Raw genomic sequence first — 23,793 nt, 5'->3', positions numbered from 1 at the left:
AAAGACAAACCACATCAATCACCAACACCTGACTCCTCTAAAGATGACATACAAACAAAGACAAATCACATCAATCACCAACACCTGACTCCTCCAAAGATGATGAACAAAGACAAACCACATCAACCATCAACACCTGACTCCTCCAAAGATGACATACAAACAAAGACAAACCACATCAATCACCAACACCTGACTCCTCAAAGATGACGTACAAACAAAGACAAACCACATCAATCACCAACACCTGACTCCTCTAAAGATGACATACAAACAAAGACAAATCACATCAATCACCAACACCTGACTCCTCCAAAGATGATGAACAAAGACAAACCACATCAATCACCAACACCTGAATCCTCTAAAGATGACATACAAACAAAGACAAATCACATCAATCACCAACACCTGACTCCTCCAAAGATGACAAACAAACAAAGACACACAACATCAATCACCAACACCTGACTCCTCCAAAGATTACATACAAACAAAGACAAACCACATCAATCACCAACACCTGACTCCTCCACAGATGACGTACAAACAAAAACAAACCACATCAATCACCAACACCTGACTCCTCCACAGATGACGTACAAACAAAGACAAACCACATCAATCACCAACACCTGACTCCTCCACAGATGACGTACAAACAAAGACAAACCACATCAATCACCAACACCTGACTCCTCCAAAGATGACATACAAACAAAGACAAACCACATCAATCACCAACACCTGACTCCTCCAAAGATGACATACAAACAAAGACAAACCACATCAATCACCAACACCTGACTCCTCAAAGATGGCATACCAACAAAGACAATTCACATCAATCACCAACACCTGACTCCTCCAAAGATGATGAACAAACAAAGACAAACCACATCAATCACAAACATTGACTCCTCCAAAGATGATGTACAAACAAAGACAAATCACATCAATCACCAACACCTGACTCCTCCAAAGATGACGTACAAACAAAGACAAACCACATCAATCACCAACACCTGACTCCTCCAAAGATGATGAACAAACAAAGACAAACCACATCAATCACCAACACCTGACTCCTCAAAGATGACGTACAAACAAAGACAAACCACATCAATCACCAACATTGACTCCTCCAAAGATGATGTACAAACAAAGACAAACCACATCGATCACCAACATTGACTCCTCCAAAGATGATGTACAAACAAAGACAAATCACATCAATCACCAACACCTGACTCCTCCAAAGATGACGTACAAACAAAGACAAACCACATCAATCACCAACATTGACTCCTCCAAAGATGATGTACAAACAAAGACAAATCACATCAATCACCAACACCTGACTCCTCCAAAGATGACATACAAACAAAGACACACAACATCAATCACCAACACCTGACTCCTCCAAAGATGACGTACAAACAAAGACAAATCACATCATTCACCAACACCTGACTCCTCCAAAGATTACATACAAACAAAGACACACTACATCAATCACCAACACCTGACTCCCCCAAAGATGACATACAAACAAATACAAACCACATCAATCACCAACACCTGACTCTTCCAAAGATGACGTACAAACAAATACAATCCACATCAATCACCAACACCTGACTCCTCCAAAGATGACGTACAAACAAATACAAACCACATCAATCACCAACACCTGACTCCTCCAAAGATGACGTACAAACAAATACAAACCACATCAATCACCAACACCTGACTCCTCCAAAGATGACGTACAAACAAAGACAAACCACATCAATCACCAACACCTGACTCCTCCAAAGATGACATACAAACAAAGACAAACCACATCAATCACCAACACCTGACTCTTCCAAAGATGACGTACAAACAAAGACAAACCACATCAATCACCAACACCTGACTCCTCCAAAGATGACGTACAAACAAATACAAACCACATCAATCACCAACACCTGACTCCTCCAAGGATGACGTACAAACAAAGACAAACCACATCAATCACCAACACCTGACTCCTCCAAAGATGACATACAAACAAAGACAAACCACATCAATCACCAACACCTGACTCTTCCAAAGATGACGTACAAACAAAGACAAACCACATCGATCACCAACATTGACTCCTCCAAAGATGATGTACAAACAAAGACAAATCACATCAATCACCAACACCTGACTCCTCCAAAGATGACGTACAAACAAAGACAAACCACATCAATCACCAACATTGACTCCTCCAAAGATGATGTACAAACAAAGACAAATCACATCAATCACCAACACCTGACTCCTCCAAAGATGACGTACAAACAAAGACAAACCACATCAATCACCAACACCTGACTCCTCCAAAGATGACATACAAACAAAGACAAACAACATCAATCACCAACACCTGACTCCTCCAAAGATGGCATACAAACAAAGACACACTACATCAATCACCAACACCTGACTCCTCCAAAGATGATGAACAAACAAAGACAAACCACATCAATCACCAACACCTGACTCCTCAAAGATGACGTACAAACAAAGACAAACCACATCAATCACCAACACCTGACTCCTGCAAAGATGACGTACAAACGAAAACAAACCACATCAATCACCAACACCTGACTCCTCCAAAGATGATGTACAAACAAAGACAAACCACATCAATCACCAACACCTGACTCCTCCAAAGATGACGTACAAACGAAAACAAACCACATCAATCACCAACACCTGACTCCTCCAAAGATGATGTACAAACAAAGACAAACCACATCAATCACCAACACCTGACTCCTCCAAAGATGACGTACAAACAAAGACAAACCACATCAATCACCAACACCTGACTCCTCCAAAGATGACATACAAACAAAGACAAACCACATCAATCACCAACACCTGACTCCTCCAAAGATGGCATACAAACAAAGACACACTACATCAATCACCAACACCTGACTCCTCCAAAGATGATGAACAAACAAAGACAAACCACATCAATCACCAACACCTGACTCCTCAAAGATGACGTACAAACAAAGACAAACCACATCAATCACCAACACCTGACTCCTGCAAAGATGACGTACAAACGAAAACAAACCACATCAATCACCAACACCTGACTCCTCCAAAGATGATGTACAAACAAAGACAAACCACATCAATCACCAACACCTGACTCCTCCAAAGATGACGTACAAACGAAAACAAACCACATCAATCACCAACACCTGACTCCTCCAAAGATGATGTACAAACAAAGACAAACCACATCAATCACCAACACCTGACTCCTCCACAGATGACGTACAAACAAAGACAAACCACATCAATCATCAACACCCGACTCCTCCAAAGATGATGAACAAAGACAAACCACATCAATCACCAACACCTGACTCCTCTAAAGATGATGTACAAACATAGACAAACCACATCAATCACCAACACCTGACTCCTCCAAAGATGATGTACAAACAAAGACAAACCACATCAATCACCAACACCTGACTCCTCTAAAGATGATGTACAAACAAAGACAAACCACATCAATCACCAACACCTGACTCCTCCAAAGATGATGAACAAACAAAGACAAATCACATCAATCACCAACACCTGACTCCTCCACAGATGACGTACAAACAAAGACAAACCACATCAATCACCAACACCTGACTCCTCCAAAGATGACGAACAAAGACAAACCACATCAATCACCAACCCCTGACTCCTCTAAAGATGATGTACAAACAAAGACAAACCACATCAATCAGCAACACCTGACTCCTCCAAAGATGATGTACAAACAAAGACAAACCACATCAATCACCAACACCTGACTCCTCCAAAGATGACTTACAAACAAAGACAAACCACATCAATCACCAACACCTGACTCCTCCAAAGATGACGTACAAACAAAGACAAATAACATATAGCCCACATAGTCTGACTTGGTACAAAGACAAAATGTGGTGGTTAACTTGATGTACTTATTTACAATACCAACCAAGTTTTTTTTCCAGTTTTTTTTATGTTCAGAGTAAATAAGGTTCTTTTCTCGAGTTGAATGGAAGTTTTGATAAAACTACACATTAACCTATTCAACAGACACTTCTATTTCTTTTTTTTTTTTTGTTGAGTTTTGCATTGTTTGGTTGCTGTCTCATTGAAAAATACTCTACATCATTTTTTATTAAAATATGTGATTCAATATTTTATCTACCAAAATATACAACATAAACTAGCATTGTTCAGAGAAAAATCCTCTCCCATGTACACATTAAAAGAATTACAAAATTAACTGACACATCAGGATATAACCTACACAAAGAAGTAATAAGTTATCTATAGAATATCTAATCGAAGAATTAAAATATATAAAAATTTTCAATGAGTGTCCGAACAACACATTAGTTCATGAATATGAGTAGTGAACGAGTTAATTATCAGTGTTGTTTGGTCACAAGATTTTTCGATATTTGAATTCTTTGATTAGTTATTCTTTTTATTACATTGCCAATGGGCTTTCTAATGGAAATAAAGCAGAAAATGCAAGGAACTATATTTTTTTTAAGCCTTCACAATTTCCTTTGATTCAAAGTCATCGACAATGTCTTGACAATAACTATTATTATACCTCAGTATATTTGTGTTATTTCATTCCACAGACTATTTGCCAGTCAATAGTTTATAAGAATAGTTTTATGAACATATTTCCTGGACTTTTTAATACTAATTTTTCTTTGGACAACAATGACGTCATTGACTATTCTGCTTGGATTTGTGTGCTTTATGTTAAACTCTAAAATATCGTAAACAATATAATCTGTATGTGTCTGTCGTCGTAATTTCAAATTTCAAATTTTTTCGCCTCGAGCAATAGTTGGTATCTCAGGGACAACAAACTTGCTATTACCCTCATAACCAGTCAATAGGTGTATATTGTTGTATGACGTCAGAGGAGTGAAATTATCAAGTTTATTTCACATGTGAAATTATCGGTTTTTATTCCATTGGGAAATCACAGTAATTCATTGCAACCAATGTAATAATCTTACTTATTTAAGAACAAATGTATCAGGACAAATTCTTTGTAAAGTTTTCTCAAATCTTCTCACTTAAGTTATTGTTGTCTGTTTATTTGTTTTTACCCTACTCTTTTCTATGCTTACTTTCTGAAGTCTTTTCTTTGTTTTGATACACCTGTTAACAGGGCGTATTATGGTATTCATAAAAAAGGGGGGATTATTTAGTTTTTGGATAATAAATCAAAAATGCTTTTAGCAGTTTTCATGAAACTTTGGTGATTGGTTTATATCTATTAAAATAAGCTCCCATTATTTTTTTTACAAATTTCTGATATAACATTGAGGAGTTATGGAACTTTATTCGTTGAAAAATCAATGTATCATGCGCTCATGGCGCAGCTCTTTTTTTTCTTCTTGGGATGGTGTTGTCTGGTCTTTCTTTAACATTATTTTGATTACTCCCTTGGTTTCTGCTCCCCCTTTTTCAGTTTTTAGTATCACACTTCTAAATTATGAGTCAATATCAGCAACTTAAATGCACATTGATATACATTTTACAAACACAGCTTCAGTTCACAGTGACCTAAAATTTGTGAACTTGGCTTCGAAAAAGTTGTGGCGGGGTTACTTAGGCTTACTGTTTTCAAATTTGTTAAAATTTGTGATTATGTCAGTTTGAGGGAAGCCACTAACGATTAGTCTTGATATTTGGTATGAAGTTGTATTAACATATCTAGTTTCCATGGATATTTTTTGCCACATTCCTTCAGTCATGGTCTCTTGACTTTGAAACTTTTGCCTATTTTTAGTTTAAGGGTTTAAGTTTGTGACTTTTTTTTAAGGGGAACCACTACGGTAAGTCAATGTTCAAAAATGATGTTATTTGGTATGTAGATGTATAAGCATTAGCAAATCTCATTTCCATTGAGATTACTTGGTCCTGCATCCTTAGTCATGGATCATTGACTTAGAAATTTTTGCATAGTGAACCTATTTTGAGTGTTGCCTTTTCAATTTCAACTTTTGTTTTATGCTATCAAAATTTAATACATAAAGGTTAGACATATATCTCTGTGTCCATATTTAAATGACATATAATGTATCTTGTTAGATATGATGGACCCAATCATTTCACTTTGACTTAAGCACCTGAGAGATTTGACCAAAGACTAGCCTAAGTTAACCTTTGGTCTTGAGTGAAAATTGTGTGCATATACCTATATGCTTCCTATTCAATATGGCAATGAAATCAAAATAAATAGCAATGTTTTTTTTTAACACTGTGAATTCAGAAATTATTGAGAGGTTTTTATTAATGCGATTGGGTGAATATTGCAATAATAAGAACTCACATTCCAATATCCGATACATAAAACTGTATGCAGATTTTCCTGAAATCACAATAATTAATCTCATATTTTTGTCCTTTCTTCAAAAATCACAATAATAAATACAAGAAATAATTTCTGAATTTACAGTATCATTATGTGAGATATATTGTCTTGTGTACATTCAATCCATATCCATTCATTCAAGACACCTAAATCACCAAAAATCATGAGACAGTGATAGGATGAACACTGCAATACAAAAAGCTTCCATTTTTTCTGTTAAAACTGATCTTGTTTTGTTGTTGATTGTCAAAAATAAGCAATAACTAAGTAATAGAATTTTACAATACTTAAAATGAAAGAAGCCATGCATATAAGTAAGTATCTTTAATAATTATTAAGAGAAAGAATTTAGCAATTCAATCACTTCCTCTTTTGCTAGCTTAACATATTGTTTTTTCTTTTTCTTCTTTGATTCTTCCATATATTTTTTCCTTAAGATTGTAACATTCACAGAACACTTTTTAACTTTTGTCTGTCTTTTTCTTGATGAAGTATCAACTCCCTGATCTTCAACTAAATTCAATAAGTTTTTGTATGGTTTTTTAAATATCTCTTCAATATTAAAATCTCTGTGCTCTGATTTCCTCAATGCCTCGGTATTTGATAAATTTTTACTGACTTGATCAGCAATATCAACATTGTCATCTTTAACACATGGTTCATTGTGTGTTTCCTCCAGGATTTTATCTTCCTTTAATAAATCAATTATCTTTATTACCTCCTCTTTGGCTTGTTCAATAAATTGATTGTCTTTTGATCCATTTCTTTTCAATATTAGGTGTTCTTTCTTTAGTTCTCTCAGCTTATTTTTACATGTTTTTAAATGAAAAGCATTCTCATCCAAATTGTCAAACTGTTTTAATAAATCTTTCATCTTTTTGAAGGATTTACAGTTTACAATTTCTTGTCTCAAAGTCTTTTTTTCTATATTATCACAGTTGTTACATGATAATTCTTTTCTAGACACAAGAAGGCCTAAATCTTCCATGTTTTTATCATCTGTTATCTGATTCACTACACTGTTTCTACTTAAAGTGTGGCTCTTAGGTTCTTGTCTCACAACAACATGTCCCAGATCTTCACTATCACTAAGTTCCATGTCATTGTTCACATTGCTTCTTCTCTCCAATAATTTATCCCTGACAACTGTTTCAGGTTTGCTTGTTTCAACTTTGTCTTTTCTAGACGTATCTTCTTCCCACTGGGCCTCTGGTTGGAAATCCATGTCCTCATCACTGTCTATTGATAAGTCCTCTGGACTGAGTGATATGTTGCCCTCAGGACTACAATATAATATGTATCAATAATGTATAAGTATGAATGAAAAAATAAATGATTGATTGATGGCATATTGCATTAGGTCCAGTGGCAAATATTCCATGCATTTGTAAGATGAAAAGAAAAATAAATTTCTTATTGAAAAGAAGGATCCAGGGAACTCTGGATGCTAGTCCAAAGTGATAACCATTACAAAATGTTGACAATATTTAATCATCATTTCACAGATTAAGTAATAACAAAAAGACCATGACAACACTGAAATGCCTTGACTGGGAAAGACTACCATAATACAAAGTAAATATAATGCCACCATCAGTCGGATTCAGTGTAATAGAAGCACTTGATTCAATAAGTTTGGCTGTTCAGACACCACAAAACAAAGCAGAACAAACAAGCAAACAAACAAAAAAGTTAATACTACCATCCTATAACAATAGCAAATCTTGGAATTTTTAGTTAAAAAAAAAAGTATGTACCTATCTGATTGAAATTCTTCCATAGTCAGGATTGATGACAATGTGCTAGGTAGATCTGCTGTTACTGTTTGTACCTGTAAAATTATTAAATGATTATATTCTTCTTTAAGTGAAAATGTAGTTGCATAGTTACTGACAAATGGAGTACTCAACTTAGTAAAAATAAACTGTTATCACAGAGATATGTCTCGCCTATTTGTTATTTTGATAATGCAAATGTTGAAATAAAATAGCAATACTTTAACATGTAAGTTATGCAAATATTCAAAGTCAATGAGCCATGACTGAAGGTACAGGGCTAAACAATTTCCATGGAAATGAGATGTGCCAATTCTAATACAACTGTATACCAAATACCATTGACTTTTCATAAGTCGTTCCCTTTAAACAAACCTAAACACAAACATTTACTTGTAAACTATGTAAAAGTTTCAAAGTCAATGAACCATAATGAGGGGGTGGGATTATATAATCTCCAAGGAAATGAAACTTGCAAATGCCAATACATTTGCATACAAAATATCATTGACTTAGCATTAGTGGTTCATCTTAAACGGACCTAATCACAAACTAATACATGTAAACTAAGCAAAAGTTTCAAAGTCAATAGACCATGACTGAGGGGACGGGGCCAAATATTCTCCATGGAAATAAGATGTGCTATTGCTTATACAACTGCATACCAATTAATATTGGCTTACCACTAACGGTCCCCCTTAAACTGACCTAATCACAAACTAATACATGAAAACTAAGCAAAAGTTTCAAAGTCAATAGACCATAACTGAGGGGGTGGGGCCAAATAATCTCCAAGGAAATGAGATATGCCAATGCTTATACAACTGCATACCAAATATCATTGACCTACCACTAGTGGTTCCCCATAAACTGACCTAATCACAAACTAATACATGTAAACTAAGCAAAGTTTAGAAGTCAATAGACCATGACTGAGGGGGCAGGGCCAAATAATCTCCATGGTAATGAGATGTGCCAATGCTAATACAACTGCATTCCAAATATCATTAACCTACCACTAGTGGTTCACCATAAACTAGACCTAATCACAAACTAATACATTGTTGACACCGCCGCTGACGCCGGAAACAGCATACCTGTCTCTCGCTTTTTGACTCCGTCAAGGTGAGACAAAAATAGGGCAAGGGTAAATTTTGTGTGAATTTATATATTGATATAAATGTGTTCTAGCTTAGAAGCGTACACAGAAGATAGGTAAATGCAATTCTGTATAGAAAACAAAACAATTTTGAGTTTTCATCTGACAACTGCATGGAATGTAAGAACTTTTGATAATTGTAACATTTTTGTACATGCAAAAGTATTTCTGCTTCAGTAAATAGTTGATGTCAAATTTGATGGTTGGGTTTAATAAATATATTATTATTTCTAAATTGGGTAAATCAATTACTGTTTGGCAGTTTTTGTATTTTATTAACATCAGTATCAGACTTAAGGTATACTGTATAAGAAACAAACTAATACTGGTTTGGTATAGGTTGATAACTAAAATTGAGGGCTTTTCTTTTTGAATGGTATATGGACAATTTCAACCGATATCAGGCTTAAAGTCTGTTATGATAATAACTATAAGAAAGAACATGATTACAACATTTGTAAAATGTGTGATTTCCTTAACATATATATAGATACCTGTGTTTGAGGAAAAACATCCAAGCATCTGTTAATTCCTTCATACCATCTAGCAGAATGAAGACCTAATGACTTGCCAAGTGCCCTATATATACAAATGTGAAAATCAGCCCAAAAGAAATTCAGGAGTGTAGATTCAGGATTTTTTTGTAAGATGAATGTGCCAAATGTTAGGAGAATATCTGAGCATCTTTTCATTTTTTCTGAGTCAATTTCTGAAAGATTGCATCTATTGTATCCACTTGGTCTACACATACAGAAAAGTAGTTCCCAATGCTTCTCATGTATATGTAAATATGCACAAATGAACTGTGAAAAATCATGGTTATCTCTTAAGTGCAGTTTATTCAAGTAAGTATGTCATTAGATTTGTCAAGTTTCTGGCTAGTTTAGTAATTATTTATTAACAGTACTGATACAATACCAGTATGATTGATTAAAAACTGGCATGATCAACAAACAGTTTGAGACAAAGACTGAGTTTAATGAGAATCTCCTTACAATGCCAACCTCAATTTAACTTTTGGCTTGTATTATATCACAGCAGACTACTCAATACACAGTTACTGATCCCAATAGTATATCAAATGTTTGGATCATCATGTATATAGAGATTATAGGTTTACTTTTGATCTATGATACATAGAATTAATCTGTCTCCAAAATAAATGATTTAAGGATTAATGAGATGTACTGTAAATTTGGAATTATTGCGATGTTTTTGTTATTGTGAAAAATGCAAAAGGGTTGTAATCGCAATAATTTAAACTCGCATTTTGGATTTTTTTTTATATGAATGAAGTGGGATTTTTTCTCAGTATCGCAAAAATTATAATCGCATTTTGGACTAAAATGACAAAATCGCAATAATAAATGCATGCAATTATTTCTTAATTTACAGTATTTTTTTTTTAATGAGACAAAAACAAATCTGCATAAATTAAAAAATGTATATGAATTTATTTTACTTTATAATCATCTGTAATTAATCAATAACTAGGTGACAATTTTCAGTGCTGAGCTTCAAACAATCAGCAAAATTGCATTGCAATTAAATGTATGTGCGTTTATTCCCCAGTATATTGATTTTCAGCTGCATAAATCAATTGTATATTTGATTTGAATACATTGTAATCAAGAATATTACATCAAGTTTTTTTTGTTCACAAATATACTTCTATGAAAGACGAAAAAAAGAATTGAAATTATGCATACAACTTGTTAAATGTCTTCACTAGTGCAGTGGTTTCAATCATTTTGATTTTCACTTCTGTCTATTTAAGCAAGAGTTCATGCAAGCCATAACTCCTACAGACATGTTGACCGTATGCTGAATTTGTTTTTTAAATAGTTACAGTTTCTAATATTTACAGCTCTTTTCATAGTGCTAGCAAGACAAAGATTTGTTTGGCTTGCTTGCTTTGTTTGTATCAATGTTTGCTCAAGCATTGTAATTAAGATTGACATCTGAAAACAACATAAAAAGGCGGATTTAAACTTGTATACATTATATTTAAATTTGATTGGACATTATCAACTAATCAAATTTACCTATACACAGGTTTAACTCCGCCTACTTATATTGTTTACAGATGTCAATCTTAATTACAATGCTTGAGCAAACATTTATACAAACAAAGCAAGCAAGTCAAACAAACCTTTGTCTTGCTAGCATTATGAAAAGAGCTGTAATGAAGTCAGGATATAACTACTTGTCGTTTAAGTGATCACATAGTCTGTGACGGAAGAGTTGCTTTAAAGTTTACCATAAGTGTAACAACTTACCATATTCTGCTGACCATTGACAAGAAAACCATGTTCTGTGGTATAAAGTTTCCAATGGATAAGTTCTGACTAATATATCTGGTCACAATTAAGGAGAAATATAATATCTTCTAAACCACAATGAAAGGCAATTTTTCAGGTAATAATTTATAAATTTCAGAGCTTACTTCCCTCATTATTATTAAAATCATATGAAAATCTTAAGTTTTGCCAAATTGCAACTGTGTATCAATATACGGATGTTCTTCTTTTGGCTTATCGTTTTACTGTGACTTGACTGTAAGTGTTGCTCTTCACCTATTGCAGTCATTTCAAAATTCTGACCAAATTGCAATTTGATTTATTAATCCAAACAGTTCAACTGGTCAGAAATTATAACAAACTACTGTAGAAAACAGTCAAGTGGTGAAAGTGCAAGGTGATAAAATAAAGCATACTTACAGTCCTACAAGACTTCAATTCCACTTCAATGATATTATGAAAAATTAGTCTAACAATTAGTAATTTTGAATTGCATTGTTATTAAGTTTCCATGGGAGATAATCTAAAATCATTCTTCTTATGAATATAGAAGACTTTTCAAAAGAAAAATTGATTATCTCCCATGGAAACGTACTAACAAAATATTATAATTTCACATATATTTTACTGAATATAAGATGTTTTAATTCAAATGATGTCTGATTCTTATGAATATAGAAGACTTTTCAAAAGAAAAATTGTATTAAAGCTTAGTTTGGACATTTTTAGGGCAATTCAAAATTACTATCACCTTTTGCATGATAATTACAATAAAATGTGTATAGAAATTGATAGACTGCCTTTTCATAATATCATTGCAGTGGAATTAAAGTCTTAAAGGATTGTAAGTATGCTCAATTTCATCACTTTGCACTTTCACCACTTGATTGTGTTTTCTACAGCACTGTTAAAATTTCTCACCAGTTGAACAGATTGGTTTGATAAAACTAATTGCAATTTGGTCAGAATTTTGAATAAACTGCAATAGGTGGCGAGCAACACAGTCTAGTCACAGTAATACTTAGACAAAAAAATCAACTTTATCAATACATTAATACAACAATAGTTTTTTTTTTAAAATTTCACTGATCATTGTAAACACATTTTACAACCATGCTCCAAATAAATGTTCTTTATTAAATTAAAATATCATCGAACTGACCTCTTTAAAGATAATTGGTCAATACTTATATGTTTTCAGTCACTAAAACATGTTGCACTTTTTTCTGAATCTTGACAAAATATAAAAGGATACACATATGTGTACTTGCAGTAATTGCACATTTGTGTCATCAGACTTGCCAAGCATATGACCTTTCTCAATAGATAAACTATCATCTGTTGTGCTGGCAGATATATTTCTCCAAGATACAAATCACACCTAAAAAAAAAACAGCGGTAAACTGTTACTAGATTGCCCATTGTCAGAAACGCTCATACATGATGTACTTCTACAAAAGCCACAAAAATATCCAGGCTTTTGCAACATTTTTATTGATAACACAAAATAAAATATTGGTAATAAAGGACATTATTGCAATATTAAATGTGGTGTATAAATATAGAAATAGCTGATGAATTTGGACTTGGTCTGTGCCAAGGTTGATAATACATTGGATAAATTCAAGTTAAAGTCCTTATTGTCAAAGCACTCAAGCATGCTGATTCAGTTGTCAGAGTGAAGGGCCCATCAAGGGGTGATGCTTAAAATAGGGACTGTAGTGGTGTATCATCACTAATAAATAATAAAGGGGAAAAAATATTAATACTGCCACATATCGTCAGCAGTAGTTCTCCTCATGACTAGTGCAAAGTGGCAAGGATCTTGTTTACAAATAAATCTTCCCCACAATGCAGAACTTGAGATGTCACCAAGGGATGGTGCTTAGGAACTCACCACTTTAGCATTGGATACAATGTATAATTGGTTTCTGAAAGGGTAGATATTTTTTCACAGTGTGTTTAAACCAAACCTTTAGTTATCGTGATACCCGTCTCATCTGAAGTCCTATGTCAGGAAAGGCACTGAGTATTCTCTGAACACATTGAGTACATTTATCTTTTATATTTTACCTAGATGAACAGAACACCTGTCAAATTCAACCAAATATTCTTCAGTGGTTAAAACACGTTTCACTATATTTACTATTTCCCTACCCATCAAAATGGTCTTTGAGTTCTGCAACATATTCAATTAACTTCAAGTCTTTGTATCTGTTCAAACAAGTTTTAATCTGTAAAATAAAAATAAAAAAATTAAATATAGAAATAAGATGATGTGGTATGATTAAGCATTCTTGTAAACAACAAATAAATCTTCCTGAATGACATACATGTACTACGCCTTTGAAAATATTTGATATGATATGCATACACTAATCTCAAGTTCCTAGATTTTACTACGATCGACCTCAATTTCCAATGTTTGACCTAAAATTAATGACATTTGCAAAAAATCATTTTTTCTCTGTAATGTCAAACATTTTCTGTGATGCTGAAAAATATTGGGAAATTGTTTTAATTTCGTCAATGGAGGACTAACTCGAGATTGGTGTATTACTGATATGTCTTCCTGGTGTATGGGTTTAAAATCGTTTATATTGATTGATTGATGTTTAATGCATTTTCATCACTATTGTGCTATTTTGTGGTGGTCCGTTTTTAGTGATGGAGGCAGCCGGAGTGCCCAGAGAGAACCACTGACCTTCGGTAGGAAACCTGACAATCCTAGCAAATTAAGATTGGAGCTGCCTTGTGTGAGATTCGAACTCCAACCTCAGTGTTGACAGGATGGTAATACTGTAGTTAGACTACTTAGACCACTCAACCACCAAGGCCCCTTAATCATTTATATGTTATCGCTAAAAAACAATGAAACAACAGATTGCTACATCATAGCTTTTTCCTCCCAGTGTCCTTTATAATATGTATGTAATTTGTCTTTTCAGAATCTAAAGGACTATTGGTAATTTAATTGTTGGTACCCCAAGCTGTAAAAAAAATATTACATTATTGATTGAATTTCCACTGTTCATGACATTTTTTAACCAATCCAAATGTTTTGGTGTATACATGTACCTTTGAAAATATTACCTAGAATGAAACTAGATTCTGAAACAGTTTCATACATGTTGTTAATATGTCTTTTGATTGAGTTAAGTCATTTCAATTGATATTTTATAGTGTGTCTTTCTATGTTGTGATGTTACACTATTGTTTCAGATAAGGATGAAGGTTTGGTACCATTAAAACGTTTAAACCCGCTGCAATTGTTTGCACCTGTCCTAAGTCTGGAATCTGATGTTCAGTAGTTGTCGTTTGTTGATGTGGTTCATAAGTTTTTCTCATTTCTCGTTTTTTATATAGATTAGACCGTTGGTTTTCCTGTTTGAATGGTTTTACACTAGTAATTTTTGGGGCACTTTATAGCTTGCTGTTCGGTGTGAGCCAAGGCTCCGTGTTGAAGACCGTACTTTGACCTATAATGGTTTACTTTTATAAATTTTGACTTGGATGGAGAGTTGTCTCATTGGCACTCATACCACATCTTCTTATATCTATATACATAACTGTCATGACTGTAGAAATGCTACAATATTGTTCCAAACTGTATTAGGAGGTTGGTATTTTTAATTAAGAGGAGGTACATTAAATTCTCAACAACAGAGAGGAAGATTATTTATGTATATGTTGTAATAAAAGCCTATGTCGGGTACACATCAATAAAACAGTAAATACAAAAACAAAAATATAAATAACTTACTCTTTTCAAACCCTGTAAAGATTTTTCACTTCTCCACTGACTGTTCATTTTATATAACATTCTAGACAAAACATAACTCTCCATTGATAGAGATTCCTGTTTCTCTAAAATGGTCAAACTGTCTGACAACATCTCCTTCACAACAGAAAATCCGTCTATGAAATACACAGTGAAATATTTATAGTAAGTATTCATAGCAAACAAACACTGGTTTTTTATTGGTTGAAAGACAAATCACCTCATTCTTTCACATGTTTCCAATTTATGTAAAAGTAAATAGAATCCTTGGCTCTGACAACCCAATTAATCAACTCTATATTTACATATTGTTCATGCAATTTAAATGCATAAAAAATAGAAAATTCTAACAATTTGAATAAAATGCTCCGTTGGGCGCAGCTTGATACGACCGCAGAGGTCGAACCCTGAACAGTTGGCGCAAGTATGGACACAACATTCAAGCTTGATACAGCTCTGAATTTGGATTGTGATTAAATATTTGACACAGGATAGGTTTCTGACACATAATGAATGTAATCTAAGAACTTAATTTTTTTATTTTTCCTATTCAAACCATATCATTATTATTTGCTTTTATATATTAATCAGAAATAACCAACTTAAAATGGAAAATTTTAAAGAAAAAAAAAGGAAAAAAAATCCCCCCCCCAAAATTTTTTGAACCCCCTTAAGATTCATCACCCCCAAACTCAATCCCAGCCTTCCCTTTGTGGTATGGTACCTTGCAGTACAATTTCAGAGAGATCCATACACTTGAACACAGGTTATTGTCTGGAAACTAGAAAAATGCTTATTTTTCAATTGGGCAATTACCCCCAAACTCAAACCCAGCTTTCCCTTTGTGATATGGAACCTTGTAGTACAATTTCATAAAAGATCCATACACTAACACACAAGTTATTGTCCTGAAACTAGAAAAATGCTTGTTTTTTGCCGCTTTTTGGCCCCTAATTCCTAAAATTTGGAGGCAATTACCCCCAAAATCAATCCCAGCCTTCCCTTTGTGGTATGGTACCTTGCAGTACAATTTCAGAGAGATCCATACACTTGAACACAAGTTATTATCTGGAAACTAGAAAAATGCTTATTTTTGGCCCCTTATTCCTAAACGTTTCGGGCAATAATTACCCCCAAACTCAATTCCAGCTTTTCCTTTGTAATATGGAACCTTGTAGTACAATTTCAGAAAGATCCATACACTTACACACAAGTTATTGTCATGAAACTAGAAAAATGCTTGTTTTTTGGCACCCAATTCCTAAAATTTTGAGGCAATTACCCCTAAAATCAATCCCAGCATTCCCTTTGTGATATGGAACCTTGTGGTACAATGTCAGAGAGATCCATACACTAACACACACATTATTGTCTGGAAGTTACAATAAACTGCTAAGCTGAGCGCAGCTGGATACGCCCGCAAAGGTCCAACCCTGAACAGTTGGGACAAAAATGGACACAATATTCAAGCTTGATACAGGTCTGAATTTGGATTGTATTAAATATTTAACATATTATAGGTTTCTGAATAAATGTAGTCAAAGAACTTGAAATTGGTTATATGAATTGAATTTATATTCAATTAAAGATTTCTTGCTGTTGTGCAATACACTGTGCTGTTGCGCAATACTTAGTAAATCTGTTGTCAGACTATAAACAATTAAAGTTCAATTAATTCTCAATGTCATATTAAAAATTTATGAAAATGTAAAGGGAGCTTACATCAATAGATATAAATAATTCACCAAAGTTTCATGAGAATTTCTGACAGCATTTTTGAGTTATTGTCAAAAACCTGGAAAATCCCCCCTTTTTCATTTGTTGTTTTTTAATGAATAAAACCCCATAACTCAGAAATGTTAAATGTAAAATTTATAAAATTCTAAACGGAGCTTACATCAATAGAATAAACAATTCACCAAAGTTTCATAAGAACTGCTGAAAGCATTTTTGATTTTTTGTCTGAAAACTGGAAAATCCCCCTTTTTTTTATGAATAAAACCCTGTAACTCGGAAATGTAATAACTAAAATATATAAAAATCAAAAGGGAGCTCATGTCAATAGATATAAACAATTCACCAAAGTTTTATGCAAATTGGTTAAAGCGTTTTTTAGTTAATGTCCGACATGTTGTGGACGGACGGAGAGACGGACGGAAGGACAACGGTATACCATAATATGTCCCGTAAACGTGCGTATAAAAATGCTTATTTTTGGCCCCTTTTTGGCCCCTAGTTCCTTAACTGTTGGTACCATAACCCCCAAAATCAATCCCAACCTTCCTTTTGTGGTATTGAACCTTATGGTAAAATTTCATGGAGATCCATTCACTTCAACTAAAGTTATTGTGCGAAAACCAATGTGTCTTCGGACGACGACGACGACAACGTCATACCAATATATGACCGTATAAAAAGTAGTTGATATTATATGTTATAAACATGAATAATTGATAGAACCATTAAAAAATCAGTTATTGTTCTAAATAATCATAGAAATTTAATGTATTTATATCTACTTTGAAATCAATGTATTAAGACAGCAAATTTCATCTTTATTACAGACATGTATGATACTTTTGATTTCACACAAACTGACTAAAAAAAAAAAAAAGATACTTTGTCTATGCTTTACTTACAAGGAACTGAAAACTCTCCTACTTTATTTTTTTGCCACTTATTACATCAGCCAATGAAACTTCTGCCGCCATAACTTTTTTGGTAAGTATCATTACAACAAAAGGATCTTGAAAGGTCTTTAAAACAAAAAGAAGGCCAGAGCATTGTCAGATCCTTTTATTAAAGCAAAACTTGACATAGCGTCTGTATTTCAATCAGATATGACAGGGATGTGGGATGATTCTGCTTTCATATCACTACACATTTTTTGCCAAATTTTTGTATTTAAAAGTCTAACTTTCAGCTTAAAATGTTAATAAAATTGAGAATGGAAATGGGGAATGTGTCAAAGAGACAGCAACCCAACCAAAGAGCAGAAAAAATCCCAAGGCCACCAATAGTTTTTCAACAGTGAGAAAATCCCACAACCAGAGGCGGGCTTCAGCTGGCCCCTAAACAATATTGTATACTAGTTCAGCAAAAATGGACGTCATACCAAACTCCAAAACATATAAATAAACCAAAATTAAAAAAATATACAAGACTAACAAAGGCCAGAGGTTCTTGAATTGGGACAGGCACAAAAATGTGGCAGGGTTAAACATGTTTTGTGAGATCTCAACCCTTCCCCTAAACCTCTAGCCAATGTGGAATAAACAAACATACACATATATTTCATTTTGAAGTTCTGTAAATAAGACTTGAATACTGTTATTTTTAAATATGTTTGTAATGAAAGTAAGCGATCTTCACACTTTGCATGAAGCACTTCTAATCTGATCATTAGAATGTCACTTGTTTTCATTTGAAGGTCATTCTGAGGTCAGCAATAACTAAACAAGTGCCCAAATTATATGTCAAGCTTGATCCCAGTAAGTCATCCAAAATCTAGAAAACTTAAGAATAAATCAAGAGGTTGCCAGAAACAATAAACCATAATTTCGAGATGAACCTGTGCAGAAACATTCTTTAAATCTGAAAATTAGTGAATACTTTATAGTGATTTAAATAAAATATTATGACAAAAACCAGTTTCATGCATTTAATTAAAGTTCAAACCTTCAACTTTTTTAATCAATAATGTCTTTAAATAACAAGTAGGAGGAGGTAACTCTGTCCTTTTCATGACTGGCATCATCTTCAGATGTTGTAGCACTGCAAATACAAAATAGGATTGTTCAAATTACTATCTTTTGAATTCAAAATGTATTTGTGTTCAGTTGTTAAAACATGCTTAGTCAAATGTTCATAAGACTTAGCATTTTGGTAAAATTTAGCAGATGGAATGCTTTGCTATCTATATTTGACTTCATTAAGAACAAGTTATTTCTTTGTATTTCATCACAAAGATTCTTTACTTAACTTTATAAAGCATTACTCTTTTGACAGATTATTTGCTAGTATTTTACAATGATTTATCTCATGTTTAATAAGGGCTGTTCTAAATTTACCATGGTAGGGCATGGGAGGAACTTAAATTAATTTTGGATGGTTGCATTTCCTTTAGAATTTTGTAAGAATAAGTGTGGGTGATTGGGGCCTAAAGTACATCCCATGCCATGAGGGCATAAACAGTATTATATGTCTGTTAATTTACTAGGTTTTGCATTTGTTTTAACCTTCATCCAATAAATAATTAGCTGACAATTAATTTAGGATCAATTTAGGGTTTTCACTTAGACATGGACTCATGAAAATCTGTCTAAACTCTTTTTTTTTTAACTTGTGAGTAAAGGATATACATCAAGGCTGTATCAACTGAGTCTATCTATCATTATTTCTAAGTGAAATTCATATGAAAGTTTCAAAACTAATTTTAGTTTGATCTTCTTTTCTTATTTTAGTTTGTCATGAAGACTTATCAATAATTATAAATTAAGGCATTGCTATTCATTTTCTTCAAAATGTTTAAAGGGAGACAACTCAAATTCATTTTATGTGATAATATTTGTTACATGTACTAAAAAAGAACAATCTCTGGTCAACGTGGTGGTGTTATGGAGTTAACTCTTGATATCCAACTCATATGAATAGCTTAGGTTTCAAAGATAAAAAAAATCCAATGTTTTTACAACATTTTCCCGTACCATTTAAGTTATGTTTTTAAGCAAGTTATCATGTATGTACAAAATAGATTTTTTTAATGTCTCAGGTTAATGCCTGCTCACTCAAAATAAGATTTCTCACTGAAAAGCGTGACTGTTGACATAGCAATTAAGTACTGTAGTCACTTCAGCACTTTAAATCTCGTTAAAAAACAAATCATAAACAAACTATTCTAAAACCCCTATTCAAAAAGTGTTTACAGTTATGTGCAGTTCATGTGTGCAGTGCTAGCATCTTTCTTGTGCAAGACTCAAAAAATGCACCAAAAGCAAGGCACTGGTTTTGTAACACTTGTAAAGCATTTTGAAGTTGTTAAATTTTACTTTCAATTTCAAAACTTGTAGGATATTTTTATCATAATTTTTAATTAGAATATCAATTTTTATATGCATGCTTTGCTTATGTATTATATTTTAAAAAAAGTCAAATTTTTTTTTTTGTATGTAAAGAAACTTTTAATTTCAAAACTTACAGGATATTTTTTATTAGAATGTCAAAGTTCATATGCATGCTTTGCTCATGTATAAACTTTTTGTAACATTTTTATGTGTAAGGTCAAGTGTTTTATGTAATTGTATCAGTTTTACTTATTTTCATTAATAATCAATTAATACAGTTAGAAATCATCAGAAATATTAATTAAGAGTTATATTTAAATTTCTTTGTTTGACTAGTGAGCCCTAATGATTTGCATATGGTGCCCTAGTAATTTTATGTAATGGAGCCCACTTGACCTAGTATTCCATGTTTGTATCTAGGCTTTTACGGCAAATAGGAGTGATGTAAAAGAGAGAAAGAGCTTAAGATAAGGGAGAGAGAGAATTTACAGTGAGGAGAGGACAGTTACGTTTATAGTAAGAGAGGAGAAACGTATTGTTGAGCCTGCAGTTTAGATTTTGTACAAATTTATACTTGTTACCTAGTTATAGTAACATGAGTAATGTGTTTTGATAATACAGTATTGAACTTTTAATCGACTTTAGTCTATTTTCACTGACAAGGATTTGTTCAGACTACATCGGGATCCATTTTATTTATGTTACCAGGATTCCCTATATCACGCTACCAGTTGAATTAGGGTAATCCTGTAAAGTGAATCATTGGCATCTGTGTACAGTTAAATTATTTGACATGACCTGATACTGAGACACCCAACAACACACACTACACACTTTTTTTTGTCACTTATTTAAAAAACATATTTTTTTTAGTTTTTGTTCTACATTTATTGACATTTCTTTCAATTCATAATCAATATACTGAAAAATCTGAACTGACATCAATTTTGTCATCAACATTGTAAAACATAACTAAATTTGTATTCTTTCGAATGTTTTTTTTTGGATGTATAAATACACATCCACATTTATTTTCTATTTAGAAATTGCTTTATCTATATATAACATGATACATTTTTATTATAAGGTTAAATCCTAACTATCCTACTGCCTGTCGATACTTTTATTTTGGCATTGCACAAGTTATGTCTTCTTTGACTGTCCATGGCGTTAAAACACTAAATTCCTGGGATGTGTTTTAATTAATTTTAGTCTCTGATGCATGATTTTTTATCATTAATTGTTTTTTTTGGCTTTTAACTAGCTTTCAGTAACTGTGAGTACTGTCAAATCTTACTTTTGTGTTAATTTGACCTGTTGGCACAATTTGTCATTTTGTAATGCATTTTTGTTATTCAATGTTTACTTTTTTGGTGTTATATCTCTTCTCACTATTTTTAATATGTACCACCTTTGATAAGTATTTAGTATGACAATAAATTTTCACTTCTGTACTGGTACTGTGAACAACAAATTTATTTATTTTGAAAAAAATTTTCCGTACTCCTAACTACAAAATTATTATATTTAAATTTACCTGTGTATGTTATTTTATTTAATGCCATTTTGTCCCCGATAAGAGTTGTCTTTTTGACATTGTTCTACAACTTTTTTATTAATATTGTATTTATATTGTGTCATAGATCAAACTTATTTGTTCAGTGTATGTTTACCTGTTTTTGTTTATATGACTTTTTGATCGAGCTAAGCCATTTCAATTGATAATTTATAGTGTGTCTTTTTATGTTGTAATGTTACACTACTGTTAAAACGTTTAAACCCTCTGCATTTGTATGAACCTGTCCTAAGTCAGGAGCCTGTTGTTCAGTGGTTGTCGTTTGTTGATGTTGTTCATAAGTGTTTCTCGTTTTTTATATAGATTAGGCCGTTGGTTTTCCTGTTTGAATTGTTTTACACTAGTCATTTTGGGGCCCTTTATAGCTTGCTGTTCGGTGTGAGCCAAGGCTCTGAGTTGAAGGCCGTACTTTGACCTATAATTGTTTACTTTTTACACATTGTGACTTGGATGGAGAGTTGTCTCATTGGCACTCATACCACATCTTCTTATCTATAAGACTGGCAAAATAGCAAAACTCTATATGATTCACTATTTTGCTGGTGCCGGTAAAATAGCACCTACACTACAATCATAAGAGGCTATGATGCCGGAGCTGGCGAATCCGGGGCTGTTCGCCCAAAAACACGTTCATTCCCATTCACGTAATTTTTCAATCGTTTTTTGGTAAGTGTATTGCTATAAATATTTTTTTGTTCGTTGTTTCAAAATGAAGTGACTTTCTAAAATCGATTTTTGTGTTTTTAAAATAATTTTTTAATCATGCTTTGGATATTGTATTGCTATAAATAAGTTTTTTTCATTGTTTCAAAATAAAGTGACGTTTTTTGTGTTGAATATTTTTTTAATCGTGTTTTGGTTAGTGTATTGATATGTACATTTTTTTTTCATTGTTTCAAAATAAAGTGACTTTCTAAAAAGGTTTTTTGTGTTGAATATTATTTTAATGTTAAGATACCAAACCGCTATTAAACTCAACAACAATAACATTTTACTCATACCAAGCTAAATACATGCTAACTACATGTAGAATTCACATCAAAGCTAGTTAAAACAACAATTACGATTTTCAAACACATAACAATAACACCAAGTTTAGCTGCATAAACACTATATTAACAGTAATCTAGTAATCATACATAATTAACATATAATAATTAATCATCAAATCAATGTAAAAAAAAATCCCGAAATTTTATTTATGAAAAACATCTAACAATTCATCAGGTTTTTGAATAAAAAAAAGGGTGCGAAAGTGTGGGGTGCGAAAGTGTAGGGTGCGAACGTGTATTGGGCGCGAACGGACCCATTACCGGAGCCGGCAAAATAACCACTGCCTTAAAATTAACCATCTAATTCATTCTTTTTTTCATGTTTTGCTTAAACTAGCTTGATGCTCTGTGTCTGTGATTGTCAAAGTTATAAATGTTTTTTTTTTTTTAGAAACTGTTAGTATCATGAGTATGGTCCTTTTTTTAATTTTGATGGGCATGGTACTATATCTTCTTGCATTAATGACTATTGAAGATATAACTTAATACAATTGTTTGTACCATTTAGATTATAAGGCAAGAATTTACTGTCTAACAGATCTTGTTCATCTACTACTTTTAACAGGTGCACTCTGTTTACAAAAAACACGTGGTCCGTAATTGTTTTTAATGTTATTGTATATCCGAATTCAT

At 32.9% G+C, this 23,793-nt stretch overlaps 1 protein-coding gene across 1 annotated transcript; it reads right to left on the bottom strand.

Annotated features, from left to right (window-relative positions):
- Window positions 1-6,765: 6,765 nt before the first annotated feature.
- LOC127738596 (uncharacterized) lies at window positions 6,766-23,752 on the bottom strand. Its single transcript, XM_052249918.1, has 9 exons — window positions 23,662-23,752; window positions 19,148-19,243; window positions 15,452-15,606; window positions 13,846-13,922; window positions 12,944-13,069; window positions 11,668-11,745; window positions 9,883-9,967; window positions 8,212-8,285; window positions 6,766-7,737 (listed from the first exon to the last, which is right to left on the bottom strand). The coding sequence occupies exons 2-9, from the start codon at window positions 19,224-19,226 to the stop codon at window positions 6,789-6,791; spliced, it is 1,623 nt and encodes a 540-aa protein (XP_052105878.1). The 5' UTR covers window positions 19,227-19,243; window positions 23,662-23,752; the 3' UTR covers window positions 6,766-6,788.
- Window positions 23,753-23,793: the final 41 nt, after the last annotated feature.

Source organism: Mytilus californianus, unplaced genomic scaffold, assembly GCF_021869535.1.
Source record: "Mytilus californianus isolate M0D057914Y unplaced genomic scaffold, xbMytCali1.0.p SCAF_4, whole genome shotgun sequence".
NCBI lineage: Eukaryota > Metazoa > Mollusca > Bivalvia > Mytilida > Mytilidae > Mytilus > Mytilus californianus.
The sequence above is the reverse complement of the archived record's forward strand: the minus strand, read 5'-3'. Positions and strand labels throughout refer to the sequence as shown.